At 37.1% G+C, this 15,327-nt stretch overlaps 1 protein-coding gene across 1 annotated transcript in view; it reads right to left on the bottom strand.

Moving 5' to 3' along the window:
* Positions 1 to 364: 364 nt before the first annotated feature.
* The window catches only part of reep3b (receptor accessory protein 3b), a 29,805-nt gene continuing 14,842 nt past the window's right edge, over positions 365 to 15,327 (bottom strand). The window contains exons 3-8 of the mRNA XM_016283241.1: positions 12,557 to 12,633; positions 12,146 to 12,266; positions 11,777 to 11,890; positions 7,543 to 7,678; positions 2,431 to 2,567; positions 365 to 1,201 (exon numbers count right to left, since the gene is read on the bottom strand). Of these exons, the coding sequence (XP_016138727.1) occupies positions 1,121 to 1,201; positions 2,431 to 2,567; positions 7,543 to 7,678; positions 11,777 to 11,890; positions 12,146 to 12,266; positions 12,557 to 12,633 (666 nt within the window). The 3' untranslated portion in view covers positions 365 to 1,120. The remainder of the gene's footprint in view (positions 1,202 to 2,430; positions 2,568 to 7,542; positions 7,679 to 11,776; positions 11,891 to 12,145; positions 12,267 to 12,556; positions 12,634 to 15,327) is intronic.

Below are 15,327 nucleotides of genomic sequence, written 5' to 3'. Positions count from 1 at the left end.
TTAAAAGAACCAAAGACTTGAACTACTTCACTCTGTGTGCATTGAATTTATTTAATACACAAGTTTCACAATTTGAGTTGAATTACTGAAATAAATGAACTTTTCCATGACTTTATTGAGATGCACCTGTATATCAAATATATATTACTCTTAAAAAATGAATTTATTTTATTTTATTAATCGACTCGATTAGGTCACGATTGTGAAAAATTACACGTATTGTAGTTATAGAAGAAATCACTCAAACTGATTTAAAGTATAGCATACTGCTGACAATGCTTTGAATTTATATCAACTGCCTATCCCCAGTATAAATAATATTTGTAAATATTTGGATAAAGAATATATAAACAATAACAAATAATTGCATTACAACATTTCGGCTTTATTCATATTATTGCATTCATTTTGAATGACACATTCAGCCACACGACACACAGCAGAGATGTTACATTGGTGTGGACTTTCTCCCAGATAAAGAACATTCTGCATGAAGACCAGAAGTGAAGGTTTAAATCGAGGAATTAAAAGAATGTGCAAAAGGGGTTTTCTTTAAACCCTCGTACCATCAATAATAAAGGAAACAACAGCTGACTTTTTTTAACATTTGAAAATTGTATTAACATTAACGCAACACTGCCTTTTGTTCTCTTTGGTATTTTCTCTATTACTGATAAGAGACACTTTTGGTCTGATGCTGACAAATCATTTTCAAGTTTTTCGCGAATCAGAATTCTTACCTAAACTACAATTGTAAAAACTACTTAAAACATCTTCTAAAAGGCAGCAAAAGTATGAAAACAGAAATATAAAACCCACATCCAAAGAGGACACGTTTCTAAATACAAACACTGGAGACAGAGAAATCTGAATGTCAAATTCAGACCAATAAAGCCATGCGTTACAAACACACCCATCAGTCAAACCCCATACGCTTCATATACTACTCTAACTCATGACACTCACTGTATGTACACACTTGCTGGTAGAAGTAATAAATAGACCTGCTGGTATATCAATGAAAAAGTTGAAAGTCCACAGCCCTTATGGAAAGAGAAGAATATGAACACACTGGTTGTCTGATAAAGTGGACACATCTTCTCACACATCAGTAGTCAGCTCAGTTATCCACGCTGGAGTAAGTCATGGCATTGAGTGCTGGTCTTTTCCTCCCTTTGATCTTCAGAGATCCATAACGTGCCTGTGACCAATGAATGACAAGCATTAGTTATCATAATTAAACTCATGCACAGTGCAAGTCAAGAGGGTAGCCATAAACAATAATAAACTCAAGAGAACATGATTTGAATGAGAACTTCAACAACTAAATTATAAAAACGGCACCGCAAACTTCCATCAGTGATGTTACTTTTACAGTAGTGAAAGAATGCTTGTTCCTACAATGCATAACTTAAATTTTACTTCTTACTTGTAAATGTTACGAATTCATGTGAACATTGCGAATATAAGTGAGTTGCTACTAAACTTTAAATGCTTCTTTCAGTGTGCACACGTCAACACAATGCAACAGAGGAAAAGGTGTAATGATTGACAAAAAAAAAATTAGATTTGATCAAATAGTCAAGGTTGTATGTTAACGGAATAGTTCATGAAAAATGAAAACTTAAACTTTACCAACACTCAGGCCATCCAAGATGTTAAATAAGTTTCTTTATCAGAACAGATTTAGAAAAGCATTACATCACTTGCTCACCAACTGATCCTATGCAGTGAATGGGTGCCGTCAGAATCCAAACAGCAAATAAAAACAGAGCCCAAATAGCTAACAACAACAACAACAACAAAAAACACTTGGCATTTTAACTTTAAACATTTTTATAAGAAATATGCAGCTTTTCGCTTCACAAGACATTCATTGATGGACTGGAGTGGTGTGGATTATTGTGATGTTTTTATCAGCTGTTTGGACTCTCATTCTGACGGCACCCATTCACTGCAGAGAATCAAGTGATGAAATGCCACATTTCTCCAAATCTATTCCAATGACCAAACAAACTCATCTACATATCGGATAACCCGAGTGAGAGAATATTTTCAGCAATTTTTTGGGGTAAACTATTATTTAAATGTAGGTTTACATGAGCTGAAACGCTACATGTAGTACAGTATTTTTAGAACAACAGTAACTGTAATGCAACTATAAAGACATAATTGTCCTTTACATTTATAGAAATATTACCATAATGATTTGCTATGTTTAAAGGAGGAAATATGTTTTTATTTCATGCATATTTTCTATTTATAAAACAATGATTAAAACCTGCTGCATTCAAATTGTAACCAGTTTTGTTAAATAATATATAGCAAATAAAAATGGCTTTTAACATCCTATGCTAAAAAGGCTATTTGCAGGCGTAATGTATTGTTTATTCAAAATAGAGATGTGCTATGAGGTTTTGTTGGACTTACATCTCTGCGCTGTTTTGAGCGCGTCATCCTGACGCTCTGAGATCGTCTGAGCCCATGATGAGACACGGCTTCATCTTCAGAGTATACAAGCTTATCCTCGTCATCACTCCTGTCATCGTCATCACCATGATAATACTCTACAAAACAAACAAGTTGAGAGTTAAGAAAACAAGATGTTGATCAGACACAACAGCAGGCAAAATCGAGATCAGTGCTCCTCAAACAGCTTTTGTCTTAAGGCCCAGATTTTACATTGGCGACCCAGTAACACAGAACCAAAATTGTCTACTGTACAAGAAATATGTCTTACATCAAACACTGAGAAGAAAACATTTACATATTTATTCATTAATATTAAAATACATACATTTTAAAGTATAGGCCCAGTAGTATGAAAAATCATTAAGATGAGATTATGCAAGATAGGAAACTTTTGTAAGCATGCAAATGTTTTTGATGAACAGGTGACATGAATTTGTGCCAAAATACAGCAGAATTTAACTATGTCAACAAGATATGGCTATTAAAATATACAGGTATTCAAGGGCAGGCTTTAGGATGGTTTAGATCCTACCTGTCCGATCGCTACCACTTTGTTTATTTAAACGAGTATTCATCTCAGTTATCACCAGTAAAGTATGGAGTGCCACAAGGATCTGTCCTAGGTCCTCTGCTATTTTCAATATACATGTTGCCCCTTGGTAATATTATTAGAAAATACGGGATTAGTTTCCACTGTTATGCTGATGATACTCAACTATATATCTCAACAAGACCAGATGAAACTTCTAAATTATCCAAGATAATAGAGTGTGTTAAAAATGTAAAAGTAATTTTCTGTTCAGTGTTGGGGAAAGTTACTTTTAAAAGTAATGCATTACAATATTGCGTTACTCCCTAAAAAAGTAACTAATTGCATTACAGTTACTTTTTATGGAAAGTAATGTTACATTACTTTTGCATTACTTTTTCTCATTTGGGCTGGGCTTGCTAATTTGTTTTTAATATAAACATTTATATTTTTGGCAAATGTAAAGGCCCTTTTACACCAAAAGTGAAACGAATACGCCTCAGCCATTCTGGATTGCATGAAGCATAGAAGAATGCAGGAGAAGAAAGTTCAACACTCTTCAGCCATGAAACAAAAAGAAAGAAAGACAAATGTCATGTTTATTTTAAGTCATTTTTGCTTATTAATATGGCTGAATTGTATCATCGAAGGTCGCCAGCAAAGATATTAATACAGTGTGATTAAATGCATAAAAGATATTTGTGTTATTTAATGCATTTAATTATTGCAGGTTTGCATTGCACTGTTTTCCTTCATTTTGAGGAATACTGAATCTGTTTTTGTGCAAGTGAGATGAGTAAATGCATGTTCACATTTAGTCTAGAACTACAGTAACATCTTGTTCACACAGCGCCTCTGCACTTACTCCTGATTTCTCTCAACATGGGGACAGGAGAGTTGTCAGTCAATGAACGGGAAAACAAAGTAACTGGAGTTACTTATTTGAAAAAGTAACTCAGACATTTTATTTTAAATTAAAAAGTAATGTTACTTTAGTAGTTACTTTTAAAAAAGTAATCCGATTACGTAACTCACGTTACTTGTAATGCGTTACTCCCAACACTGACAGAGATATTACTTATTGGACCAAAAAAACAGTACACAGAATCTCTTGGATTACAATTGGCAACTAGACGGATGTACTGTTACTTCCTCCACAGTCAAAAATCTGGGTGTTATATTAGACAGCAACTTGTCTTTTGAAAATCATATTTCCCATGTTACAAAAACAGCATTCTACCATCTTAGAAACATTGCCAAGCTACGAAACCTGTTACCTGTTTCTGATGCAGAAAAGCTAGTTCATGCATTCATGACCTCTAGACTGGACTATTGTAATGCACTGCTAGCTGGTTGTCCTGCATCTTCAATAAACAAGCTACAGTTAGTCCAAAATGCAGCGGCTAGAGTCCTTACCAGGTCAAGAAAATATGATCATATTACCCCAATTTTACAGTCTCTGCACTGGCTACCTATTAAGTTCCGTATCAGTTACAAAATATTATTACTTGCCTATAAGGCCCTTAATGGGTTAGCTCCTGCGTACCTAACTAGTCTTCTACCACGCTACAATCCATCACACTCCCTAAGGTTGCAAAATTCTGGACTTTTGGTAGTACCTAGGATATCAAAGTCCACTAAAGGAGGTAGAGCTTTTTCGCATTTGGCTCCCAAACTCTGGAATAGCCTTCCTGATAACGTTCGGGGTTCGGACACTCTCTCTCTGTTTAAATCTAGATTAAAGACACATCTCTTTGGCCAAGCATTCAAATAATGCATCTCATAATCTTGTACTGCAGTTATATCTGATCAAATGCACATTATTCTTTTTTAGCTTGGGTTAAACAAATCAATTCTGCTTGGTTGGAACAGCAGCTACGCTAATTGTGTGTCTATTTTTTTCTCTGGTTTTGCCGTAACTAGGATTTACACAAGCTTCAGTCTGGATCCAGAACACCTGAGAAGAGATGATGCAACCCCTCAGAGGAACTCAGATGATGCCAACCCTGAAACAACATACAGAACTACCACATTTTGCTATAAGTTTGATTGCATCATATAATAATTGCTGTTAATAGTGTTCATCATCTGTTTGATTACATCTTTAATTGATTTTTCCATACATTTCTGCCATATGTACATTAACTGACAGTCACCACTGATTCATCATTGTAGAAACGTAATCTGCTGTAAAATTGCTTTGCAACGATTTGTATCGTTGTATATTAACAAAATAAGCCTATTTATTTATTTATCTAACGGTGCACAATTATTTGTTTATTAGTCTGCAATTAGCATTGTTTTTCCCATCCATGGCCCTATCAGAACAGACTAATTTTTGGGTCGCAACTGACCAGTTGAGAATCACTGATCCAGTTCATTGTACATGGTGGGAATGTGATATCAGCCATGGAGAAAGTAGGAGAAGAGAGCAAGAGAGAGAGCAGCTGCCGGGTTCAGGCACCATCACCTCTGGGCTCCCCGGATAGCGCTGGGAGCTAGGCAGAGCCAGCCTGTGCCAGGACGCCTAACAGCAATCCAGCCAGATTCACTGCACACACCATCACCCAAAAGACAGGCTATAACAAGACTGCATACTGTATCAAACTGCACTGCACAGAACTGTAGGTGTGTGCATGTCTCCATTCCACCATAAGGGGGCAGAAGAAATACAGAAACCGATGATCCTGAAAAGCTTTCCTTTGTTTGTTTCCACACCCTCTGCTGTTTTCAATTACTGAAATATAACAACTTCCTTGTGATTTAAAAAAGTATGCGATTAATTTTCCAGACCTATTCTAGTTCTGTTAAGACCTTGAGCAAGCTAAGCAGAAAGAGCTTTGAAAGAGGACAAATATAAAGACGCAGAAGACAGGCCTTTTGTTATTTTTTGCAGCTCTGAAGGCCAGTCCAACACGTAACCAGGAGAGATATAACTTCTATCTCTCCGTCTCTCTCTTACACACACACACACACACACACACATATATATATATATATATATATATATACACACACACACATACATACACGGTATATTGCCTATAATAGAGAAATGTATCAAAATCAAAATGTATCAAAACTAAAGTACATTTGCATTTATATAAATCAAAACAACAAAATATAACTAACATAAATGTTTAACTACATATATTTGCCACAAAAAAAAATAAACCTAGAAAAAGCACACACCTTCAGTCCGCACATTTGAGTAATGATGCAAACAAATCCGTTATTAAAAGTTTTAATTGATTCATTAAAATGGACAGTTTAAACTTTGACTTGAAATTCAAAAAAATAAATTCATCTAATGACATGCTCTTTAATGGGCACATAAAATAAGCACATTAAAATCACTGCGAAATTCACAATTGCCAATGAAAACACTGTGAACATATGCATTCACACGAGTTCTACTCTCTAATATCAGAAGACTCCATTACTTGTGTGAATATAATTGACAGGAGAGCAAAAAAATATATACAGGCATGTTTTATATCATGTCTGTCACTAAAAGCTGCCCTGTGCTCCTTTAGAAAAACCAAAACCCAACAATAAAGCATGAGCAAATAAATAACACACTTGAGCCTCTCTCTTAATAGGCTACCTCCCGTTTTTAAATTCAAACTGCAATTAGCAGCTCGTTTGATCAGTCGGGATCTTTCACCTTGGCTTTGAGCTTCTGAAAGGGAATGCCATTTTGGAAGAGCTGGCTTTCTGATGGCTTCACTGCAGACGAGATGAAAATGACCTGGATGCCAGCGGAATTTCAAACGCGGAGGACGCATTAGCATACTGAGATAGAAGCACATTAGGTATTCCGCTCAGAGCCTCCCTGAGCTGTTTTTTCCTCTTCTTCATCTTCTCACAAAGCAGCACTAGGAACGTGCCGCTATTACTTATTACCCTTCCGTGCCTGAGACAAATACCGAATCCATTCCATTTGCTCCAAAACCGGTTAACACGGCAGTGATTTCCAGAAGCGTGTGAGATTTAGTTGAGATATCATTATGGCTTTACTTGCTCTACTAAACATCTTTACAGACACTTTCCCACTAGCTGTGTCACACGAAGGCTGTGTCTGAAACCTCAAAAATGCTGCCTTCGCAGGCGACATCAAAGCACATCTGAATTCAATGTTTGCGTAACATCCTGTCTACTACGATGGTTTCATCTGGTTTATGAAGACAGCGTGTGCTTATAATACGCCACAACCCAGTGTGGCAGATGGTGGAAAGAATAAACATGGCGTCTGCCGAAGCAGTCGGAAGACGGCTATTTCATAACTGTCTATTGTCTTCATCTTATTCATACGGGAAAATATGCACTCTGTTGATTAAATATTTGCGCAATCACCTCTGAAGCTCATTTGTTCGGCATCATTAGACGTGACGTTATTATGCACTGGAAGCTCTTTTGAGCTTCTGCCTGTTAGGCAGAGTAAGGCATCTGCCTTCTGTTGTGGACACAGCTGAGAAACACCAGTGTGAAAGGAAACAAAGGATGGAGTGTTAATAATTAATCTGCGAGGTAAGAATTACCAGCTCCGTCTGGCTGGTCCATGATGGCTCTTCTGGCTGGGTTGGACCTGTATGATGAATACGTGTCATCTTGAGGGATCTGGGTAAGGTCGTGCATGCTGAAGCTCCTGAGCTTCTCTGTGATGGCACCTTGACCCTGTAGAGACAAAACAGCCCCCATTAGGTTAAACACATCAGCACTGACAACACACAGGACCGCTTTATCTGAGTATAACAAGAGTGCACGGACATCCACGACGACATCATTACAACATGCATGCATGTATGAATGAATGAATGCTGATAAGATTTGGGTTCTGTTCCAAGTGACCTGTTACCTAGTGAGCTGCCCTGTTGTCAACTGAACAAATAGACTCGTAGGTTTGGCATTTGCATGTCAGCAGTGAAATCAAATTGAAGTTTATATTATTTTTTTGAAAATATCACATGACAAAGTAGTATATTAACAAGTCACAAATTTCTTGTTTTATCTGCCATCTTTTATGGATTTTTTTCCCACTGAGTTCATCACAGTACTTTCACCTTACAATCTGACTGAAAGGTATCTTAAGATGCATTCACATTTACTGTCAATTTCATGGTCAAAATAGAGTCATTTCAAAAGGAATCCGAGCAAATGGGAATTTTAGGGCGTTGACCAACAGAAAGCTGTTTGAAATTGATTTCTGTGGGAGAAAACTAATGCATAATACATGCCTAAAACTACATTATTAATACAGACAATGGTTAGTTGGTTGGTGTTTGTTTTTTTAATTTAACACCATGCCAGCTTCCATGGCTATTCATATGGTGAGTAACAAGCTGAATTAGTATAAAAGAACAATTTAAAAGCCTATATACGGTTTTAAAAGTTTGCATTAGATAATTCTAAAATGAATTCAGGGTTGATTCTGGTAGACAACTTAAACTAGCACAGATGAATAAAATATGTTAAAAAGAAAACTGGCCTCTGGCATGAAAAGCATATTGGTAGATCTTCATTTGATATTAAAGGGATAGTTCACCCAAAAATGAAAATTCTGTCATTAATTACGCACCCTGATGACGTTCCAAACCTTCGAAACACAAATTAAGACATTTTTTATGAAATACGAGAGATTTCGGACCCTGCATAGGCAGCAACACAACTGAAACGTTTCATGGCCCAGAACAGTAGTAAGGACATGATAAAATAGTCCATAAGACACCAACCTTAATTTTATGAAGCTATGAGAATACGACAAAACAAAAATAATGACTTCTTCTGTGTCAGAATTTGACGCGCGTTCACAATAGTACTACAATGAATGAGTGTGCATTCCTCTCTTTGTAAACAAGCCGCAGCGCATTCAGGTTTTACGTCAGAATGCCGGCTCCTGCATCAGCTTAATAAAACTACAATTGAACCACTGATGTCACACGGACTATTTTATCGATGTCCTTAATACGTTTCTGGGCCTTGAGCGTTGTAGTTCTATTGCTGTCTATGCTGGGTCAGAAAACTCTCAGATTTTCATCTTAATCTGTGTTTTGAAGATGAACGAAGGTCTTATGGGTTTGGAACGACATGAGGATGAGTAATTTATGACAGAATTTTCATATTTGGGTGAAATAACCCTTTAAGAACTTGGGTGTGATTCTGGAATGTCCTATTCAAAATTGTGTATATGTGATCTGATCCCAGCAGTTATTGGAAATAAAGATGCGACTTTCACCCACAGCAGAGTTAATTTCATACTCAAATACTGATTTGTTTTGCCAATTGTTGATGACATAAGATACTATGGAAGATTTAAGATCTGAGGGTGTTATGGAACACTTCTCAATATCTGTGGAAAGGATTTTTTCCCTTTTTTTAGCACCCGCCTCCACTTGTTAGTTTCCGGGAATATATGGACAAAATTGTGCTAATGTGACCACACGTTTAGAAGGCAGCACAACTATGCTAGAATTATGCAGCACACTTGGGTTTTGGAAGAGAGCTTAACTGAACAATGGACATGAGATTAAAAAAAACATTCTTTGGATAAGGACATTTTAGGCCTCATAACATGAATGTTTTAAACTGATGTAATAATACTATTAGTGCTTAACACCATGTTTGAGTTTGCAAAAATGTAGAAAAACAATGGAAAGATGGGAAAAGGAAAGCATGAGCTAAAAGCTGTTAAAATGATACTGCTTTTCCACATGCTGTAGACACTATAGCATTACCTGCACTGGAGAGAACAGGGCTGCAGTATTCCTATAGAGCAGTCTACATCAGTACAAGGTAACAAGAAAAAGATCATCGCCAAAGAGAGGATTTCACAAAGAAAACAGAAGCAACATGCCAGAAAGAGGGTAAAAGCAAAAAAGAAGAGGTATGATGGGGAAAATATGGCAGCGTTTAAGAATAAAGATTGACAAGCCTTTTACAAGCTCACTGGCTCCACTTTAGAGACGACTTTCAATAACGGCATCTTTTCAGAGAGAGCCTAGGCAGGACAGTGGCCAAATGAAAACTGTTGAGCAGCCCTGTGTTCTGCTTCTGATTAGGATATCAGCATGATTACATTTACTACTGCACTTATACTAATGGCTTTGGGTTGTTTTCACAAAGGAACAGTGACCTTTGCTTGCAAATGAAAGTCATTAGTGTGTCATTTATTACTGGTATTGCAGGTTTGTGCCAGTGCACTTTGTTGCACAGGGAATAGGGACAGGGGAAAAAATGGTTAAGGTGAAGTGTCATTTGCAACCGGTTTACTTTCATAATCTGATGTACCACTACCTTTCAAAGGTTTGGAGTTGGTATGATTTTTATTTTTTTTAGTCTCGTGTAAAAACCGTAATATTGTGAAATATTTTTACAATTTAAAATAATAAATGTTTTCCATTTGAATATATTTGAAAATAAAGCATTAAGCCCCAAGAAGCCGTGGTTTACAGTGAATTTATAACAGCTAAGGGGGTTTTAGGCACTCCGTGAAAACCCCCTTAGCTGTTATAAATTCACTGTAAACCACGGCTTCACGGGGCTTATTGCTTTTATAAAACGGTTATTCCATATACGTAGTACGGTTTCACAAAATAAAACAGAGCAAATAAGGTGTAATGATATTAATAAAAACCGTATTCTTCCACCAAACAATGTGGTTCCTCAGAATCAGTTGTGCTTGCAACAAAGTGTTTGCCAAGCAACAGACAAATGTAAGCAAAGGTGTGTGTTTGTAGAGTAATTTACACCAGCTTCGAACATGGCTCAGCCAATCAGAATCAAGGACCGGAACTATCTGTTTTATAATGTAAATTATTCCTGTGATGCAAAGCTGAATTTTCAGCAGCCATTATTCCAGTCTTCAGTAGTAATACACACATTCATGTACTAAATTAGGAATAAACACGCAGCAGAAAAAAATGACTGTCAAGTGCACTGATATAGAAAATGTGACCTATACAGTAATCAATATTTTTTAACAAAGAGTATATTATATATATATTACCCAATAACACCGAAAAAAGCTGGGCACTGTCGCAAAATAAACCCTGGTCAAACTGGTCAATATTTCAAAATAAACCCTGACATGAAGTGATCATTGTGCTGTACATTATCCCATCACTTCCCAAATACAAAAATGTGTATCTTTCTACTGATTAAAGTACTGTGGCGTCAATAAAATCAAAATCTTTAAATCAATAATTTCTCAAATATTTCTCCAATTAACAGTAAAAGCGTTCCCAGTGCTTCTTGGATCAAATGATCCATCAGAAATAATTCAAATATGCTGATTTGATAACAATAAATGTTTCTTGAGCAGCGTCAATGTTAAACACGGTTTTGCTGCTTAATATTTTTGTGGAAACTGCACAATTTTTTATAGGATTTTTTGATGAATACAGAGCGCAAAAGAACAATTTATTTGAAATATAAATGTTTGTAACATAAATGTCTTTACTGTCACTTAAGATCAATTTAATGCTGAATAAAAGTAATAATTTCAACAACAAAACTATCTTAATCCAAACTTTCAAAGGGCAGTGTATTCCTGAGTGAAACAGAACATTCAAAGAAAAAGATTATTAAGAAAGCAAATAGGGTCTGTTCTGATTTCATGCAGACTTTAAAAGGACTCAAGCTAGCTTCATTACTGAAATTGAAAACACCCACACAGTATAAACCAACATATCAGATGCAGAACTATATATAAACTGTTCAAAACAGCTCTCTCTCATTCTATGGGTCTATATTCAACACACACACACACACACTTGCCTTGACAGCAGCAGACACAGCAGCAGTTGCAGCAATGGTCAGGCCCTGCTTGCCGAAGTTCACCATGGTCTCATAGCTTCGTTCTTTCACCTGGACTATGTAATCGTCAATTTCCTTCAAGAACATCAGGGCAAGATTGAGTACTTTCTAGTCACAAAGTACATAGCCAAACAATAAAATATGCGAAAATGGTATTGTAAATGAGTAAAGGAGGACTAGATCTGTAGTTCTCAACTGGTGGTCTGTTCTTATAGGGTCGCAGAACAGCAGGGGGGGAAAAAAATCATCTTTCATTTTGCATTATGGTGAAAAATAGTACACTATTTGCTCAAATGCTTTGCAAAAACAGTGTATGAAGCATAGATTCACCCTTTCTTTGGAGGACAACAGAGGATGAAGGGCTTTTCTGTAGATGACACTAGCTCCTCTCGTGTAGGGAGACAGAAGCCAGATCACAAACGCAACCTTGATCTCGTAATAGAGGGGAAACCTTCAGATCAGAGGGGAGAAAGAGATATGAGAACCCACGTTACATCTGCTTAATCAGCGAACATAATTACACTCATTAAAGCTGTATTCCAACAAATTAATTTGTGCTACTCTAAATTAAAATGGCAACTTCGTTTCATTAAACCCTGATTGCTTCCCTGCATTCCTTGGTCTAGGGAAACAAAAACAAGATCTTAAATGAAACGGCTTGCTTCTTTAGCCTGACATGAATCACTTGTAATCAGGAAAATGCGTCGCTGGTGTGAATGAAGACTCAATCGTCAGACTCACCAGGCTATGGTTAGATCTGTGACAGTCTCCACTACTGTAAACAGGGCAAAAACAATCCAGTACATCATCCATCGCACCTGAAAAAGGAAGAAAACAAACATGATTTTCTCGAAAGGAATGCATAATACACACATTCATGTACTAAATTAGGAATAAACACGCAGCAGAAAAAAATAACTGTCAAGTGCACTGATATAGAAAATGTGCCCTATACAGTAATCAATATTTTTTAACAAAGAGTATATTATATATATATTACCCAATAACACCGAAAAAAGCTGGTCAATATTTCAAAATAAACCCTGACATGAAGTGATCATTGTGCTGTACATTATCCCATCACTTCCCAAATACAAAAATGTGTATCTTTCTACTGATTAAAGTACTGTGGCGTCAATAAAATCTTTTAGAAATTTAGTTATTAAAGAGTTTATAAAGAGGTTAATTGTCTAAAAGCGTTCCCAGTGCTTCTTGGGATTGTAGTTCACAGTTTTGTACCTTTTTGTTTGATTTATAAATATACATATATTTTTTATATTATATTACAATTTTTAATTAACCTTTAAATCAAAGTTGTAATTTTGTGATTCACTTTGTAGCTGGTTGGTTTGATTCATGGCTTTTAACTCTTTAGCAAAAACTTAAAATCCCTATGGGCACTTCCACATACTTCCAGAAGCAAGGCCAATGAAAAAGTGGGCAGTGTTGCACTATGATGGACAGACTGATGATCAACTGTTTAGTTGAGGTGAAAGAATAAGCTGGCTCTGCCTCTAACAGCTGGACGGCAATTAAAACAAACAAAAACCTCTCCAAATGGATGATACCAATACACCACACAGACATACTGTGCATTCCAAGCCAAGTGCTACTCTTAATGCAGCACTGATCACCTACTGCCAAAGCCAGGAGATGCGCCACACTAATTCAAACATAAAACACCTGCTACTATGCTAAAGAATATTAAAATAAAACACATGCAATTTTTCCATTCAGAAGAGACGATGCCTAATCTTTCTGCACTCAGTGGCTTGCTAACACAAATCCAAACGCACCTTTTTTCCTAGGAGGAGACGGAAACACAGTCAATCATTATGGCCATGACATTAATTTCCATCCCAGCTCTCTGTGTGTGTCTCTCTGCAGCAGGACCTGTTTGGTATGCTCTACCTCTCCTCTGCTCTCAACCACAGCGAGCTTTCAGCCAGCTTCTTAGCATTTCAATTTCAAACGCCCGTGCAGACAGTCATGTGATCCCCAGCCTTGAGCTGCAGCTCTCGGAGGTATTAGGTGATATTTTCAGCCTCACTGAACAAAGTCAAATGAATCCATGCAGAGGCAGCATTACCAGCCTGACAGGAGACGTCAGATTTAATTGGTGTCCTCCCAATGAACCTTCAGTGGTCTGAGAGAGATCAATGCGTTGCATCAGCCGCAGGAAAGCTGCCGCTCCGTGACAAACGGTCAATCGAAATCCACCAGCAGTGGAGCGCTTTGGTTGCAGATTGCATCGATGCAAGAAATCTAATCAGATGTAGAAGCCTTTCTCCCATAATCCTCCAGACAATCCTATTTATTACAAGTCTGCAATTACCTGGCTTCAATTAGAGAAGTATGTGAGATGTAAGCAGAATTTCCACCGCTTTGTTCCATCTCGAAGAACCAGGTTGAAGGCGATTCAAGAATGGGCCGGCGTCCAAGACAAGCATGCCTTTCCTGTTCGGCGCTGCAGTTGCGTAGCCTGGATTTCCAACGGCAAAAAAACCCTTTGAAGTATCCTGATTGTGAATGGACGTATTCCTTTCCTGCTCCGCGTGTGTACCGTAGAGAGGTTTCTTTGTTCAACATTTAAACTGAGCAGAGAGACATATGAGCTGACCCGCTCTGTTTATCTAACAAACAGAAGTTGTAGGCATTGTACAGATTCGCTCCGAGTGGAAAAACCACAGTGCGGTTTCTAAGAGCATCTAGTCTATGCTAGTAAACACAGGCTTTGTCAAGCTGCGTTTAAACTTTATTTTAAGTCCAACGTAAACCAGCAGCTCCAGTCCACCGGCCCTATAAAAAGGCCTGCAACACAAAACATTATTTGTCCAGTTCTATTTTAAAAAAGCGATTTGAAAGAGGTTTCTCAATTACCCGTCTGCACTCAAAGGCAAACGCAGAAACGGTTATGACATGTTTTTAAAAAGCAGCTTTTGCGGTCGATTGAGCTTTCTTCTTCTTTCCAAGGGTTTGCTATTAAAAGTCTAAGTTTACAGAAATTGACTTTCCACTTGAACATTCAGGAACATTCTACATTCTAGCAAAGCATATAAACATCCGTGATGTTGGGCTGCCAGTGTCCGTGATGCCGCTACTGCTGTTTACATAAACATGTCCGACATTGAGTAATGCATCTGTTTACAGATCAAATATATAATGGGCTTGACAATAAGGTTGGCCTGACGGTTGGTTCCAGAGCAAGTATATTAACACGAGACTACTTTGACATAATCACTTATTAATCTTTAACAAAGCTCCAAGCCACACATTTCTGCCTTGAAACACTCCAGAACAGTGGCCTGGTTTACTTCTACTGAAGGTGTGTTACTGTAACCATGGTTTTTGCATTATTTTCTTATTAAAAAAAGAGTGCATCAACATGATTTTCTGAGCTACAATGAAAAATAATAATATTAAAAAAAATCATAACTAAAAAAAAATATTACTTGGTCAACAGTTCCCTTACTATACAGTGGGGCAAAAAAGTATTTAGTCAGCCACCAATT

This window comes from Sinocyclocheilus grahami, unplaced genomic scaffold, assembly GCF_001515645.1.
Source record: "Sinocyclocheilus grahami isolate Dianchi unplaced genomic scaffold, SAMN03320097.WGS_v1.1 scaffold172.1, whole genome shotgun sequence".
In the NCBI taxonomy this organism is placed as follows: domain Eukaryota; kingdom Metazoa; phylum Chordata; class Actinopteri; order Cypriniformes; family Cyprinidae; genus Sinocyclocheilus; species Sinocyclocheilus grahami.
The sequence above is the reverse complement of the archived record's forward strand: the minus strand, read 5'-3'. Positions and strand labels throughout refer to the sequence as shown.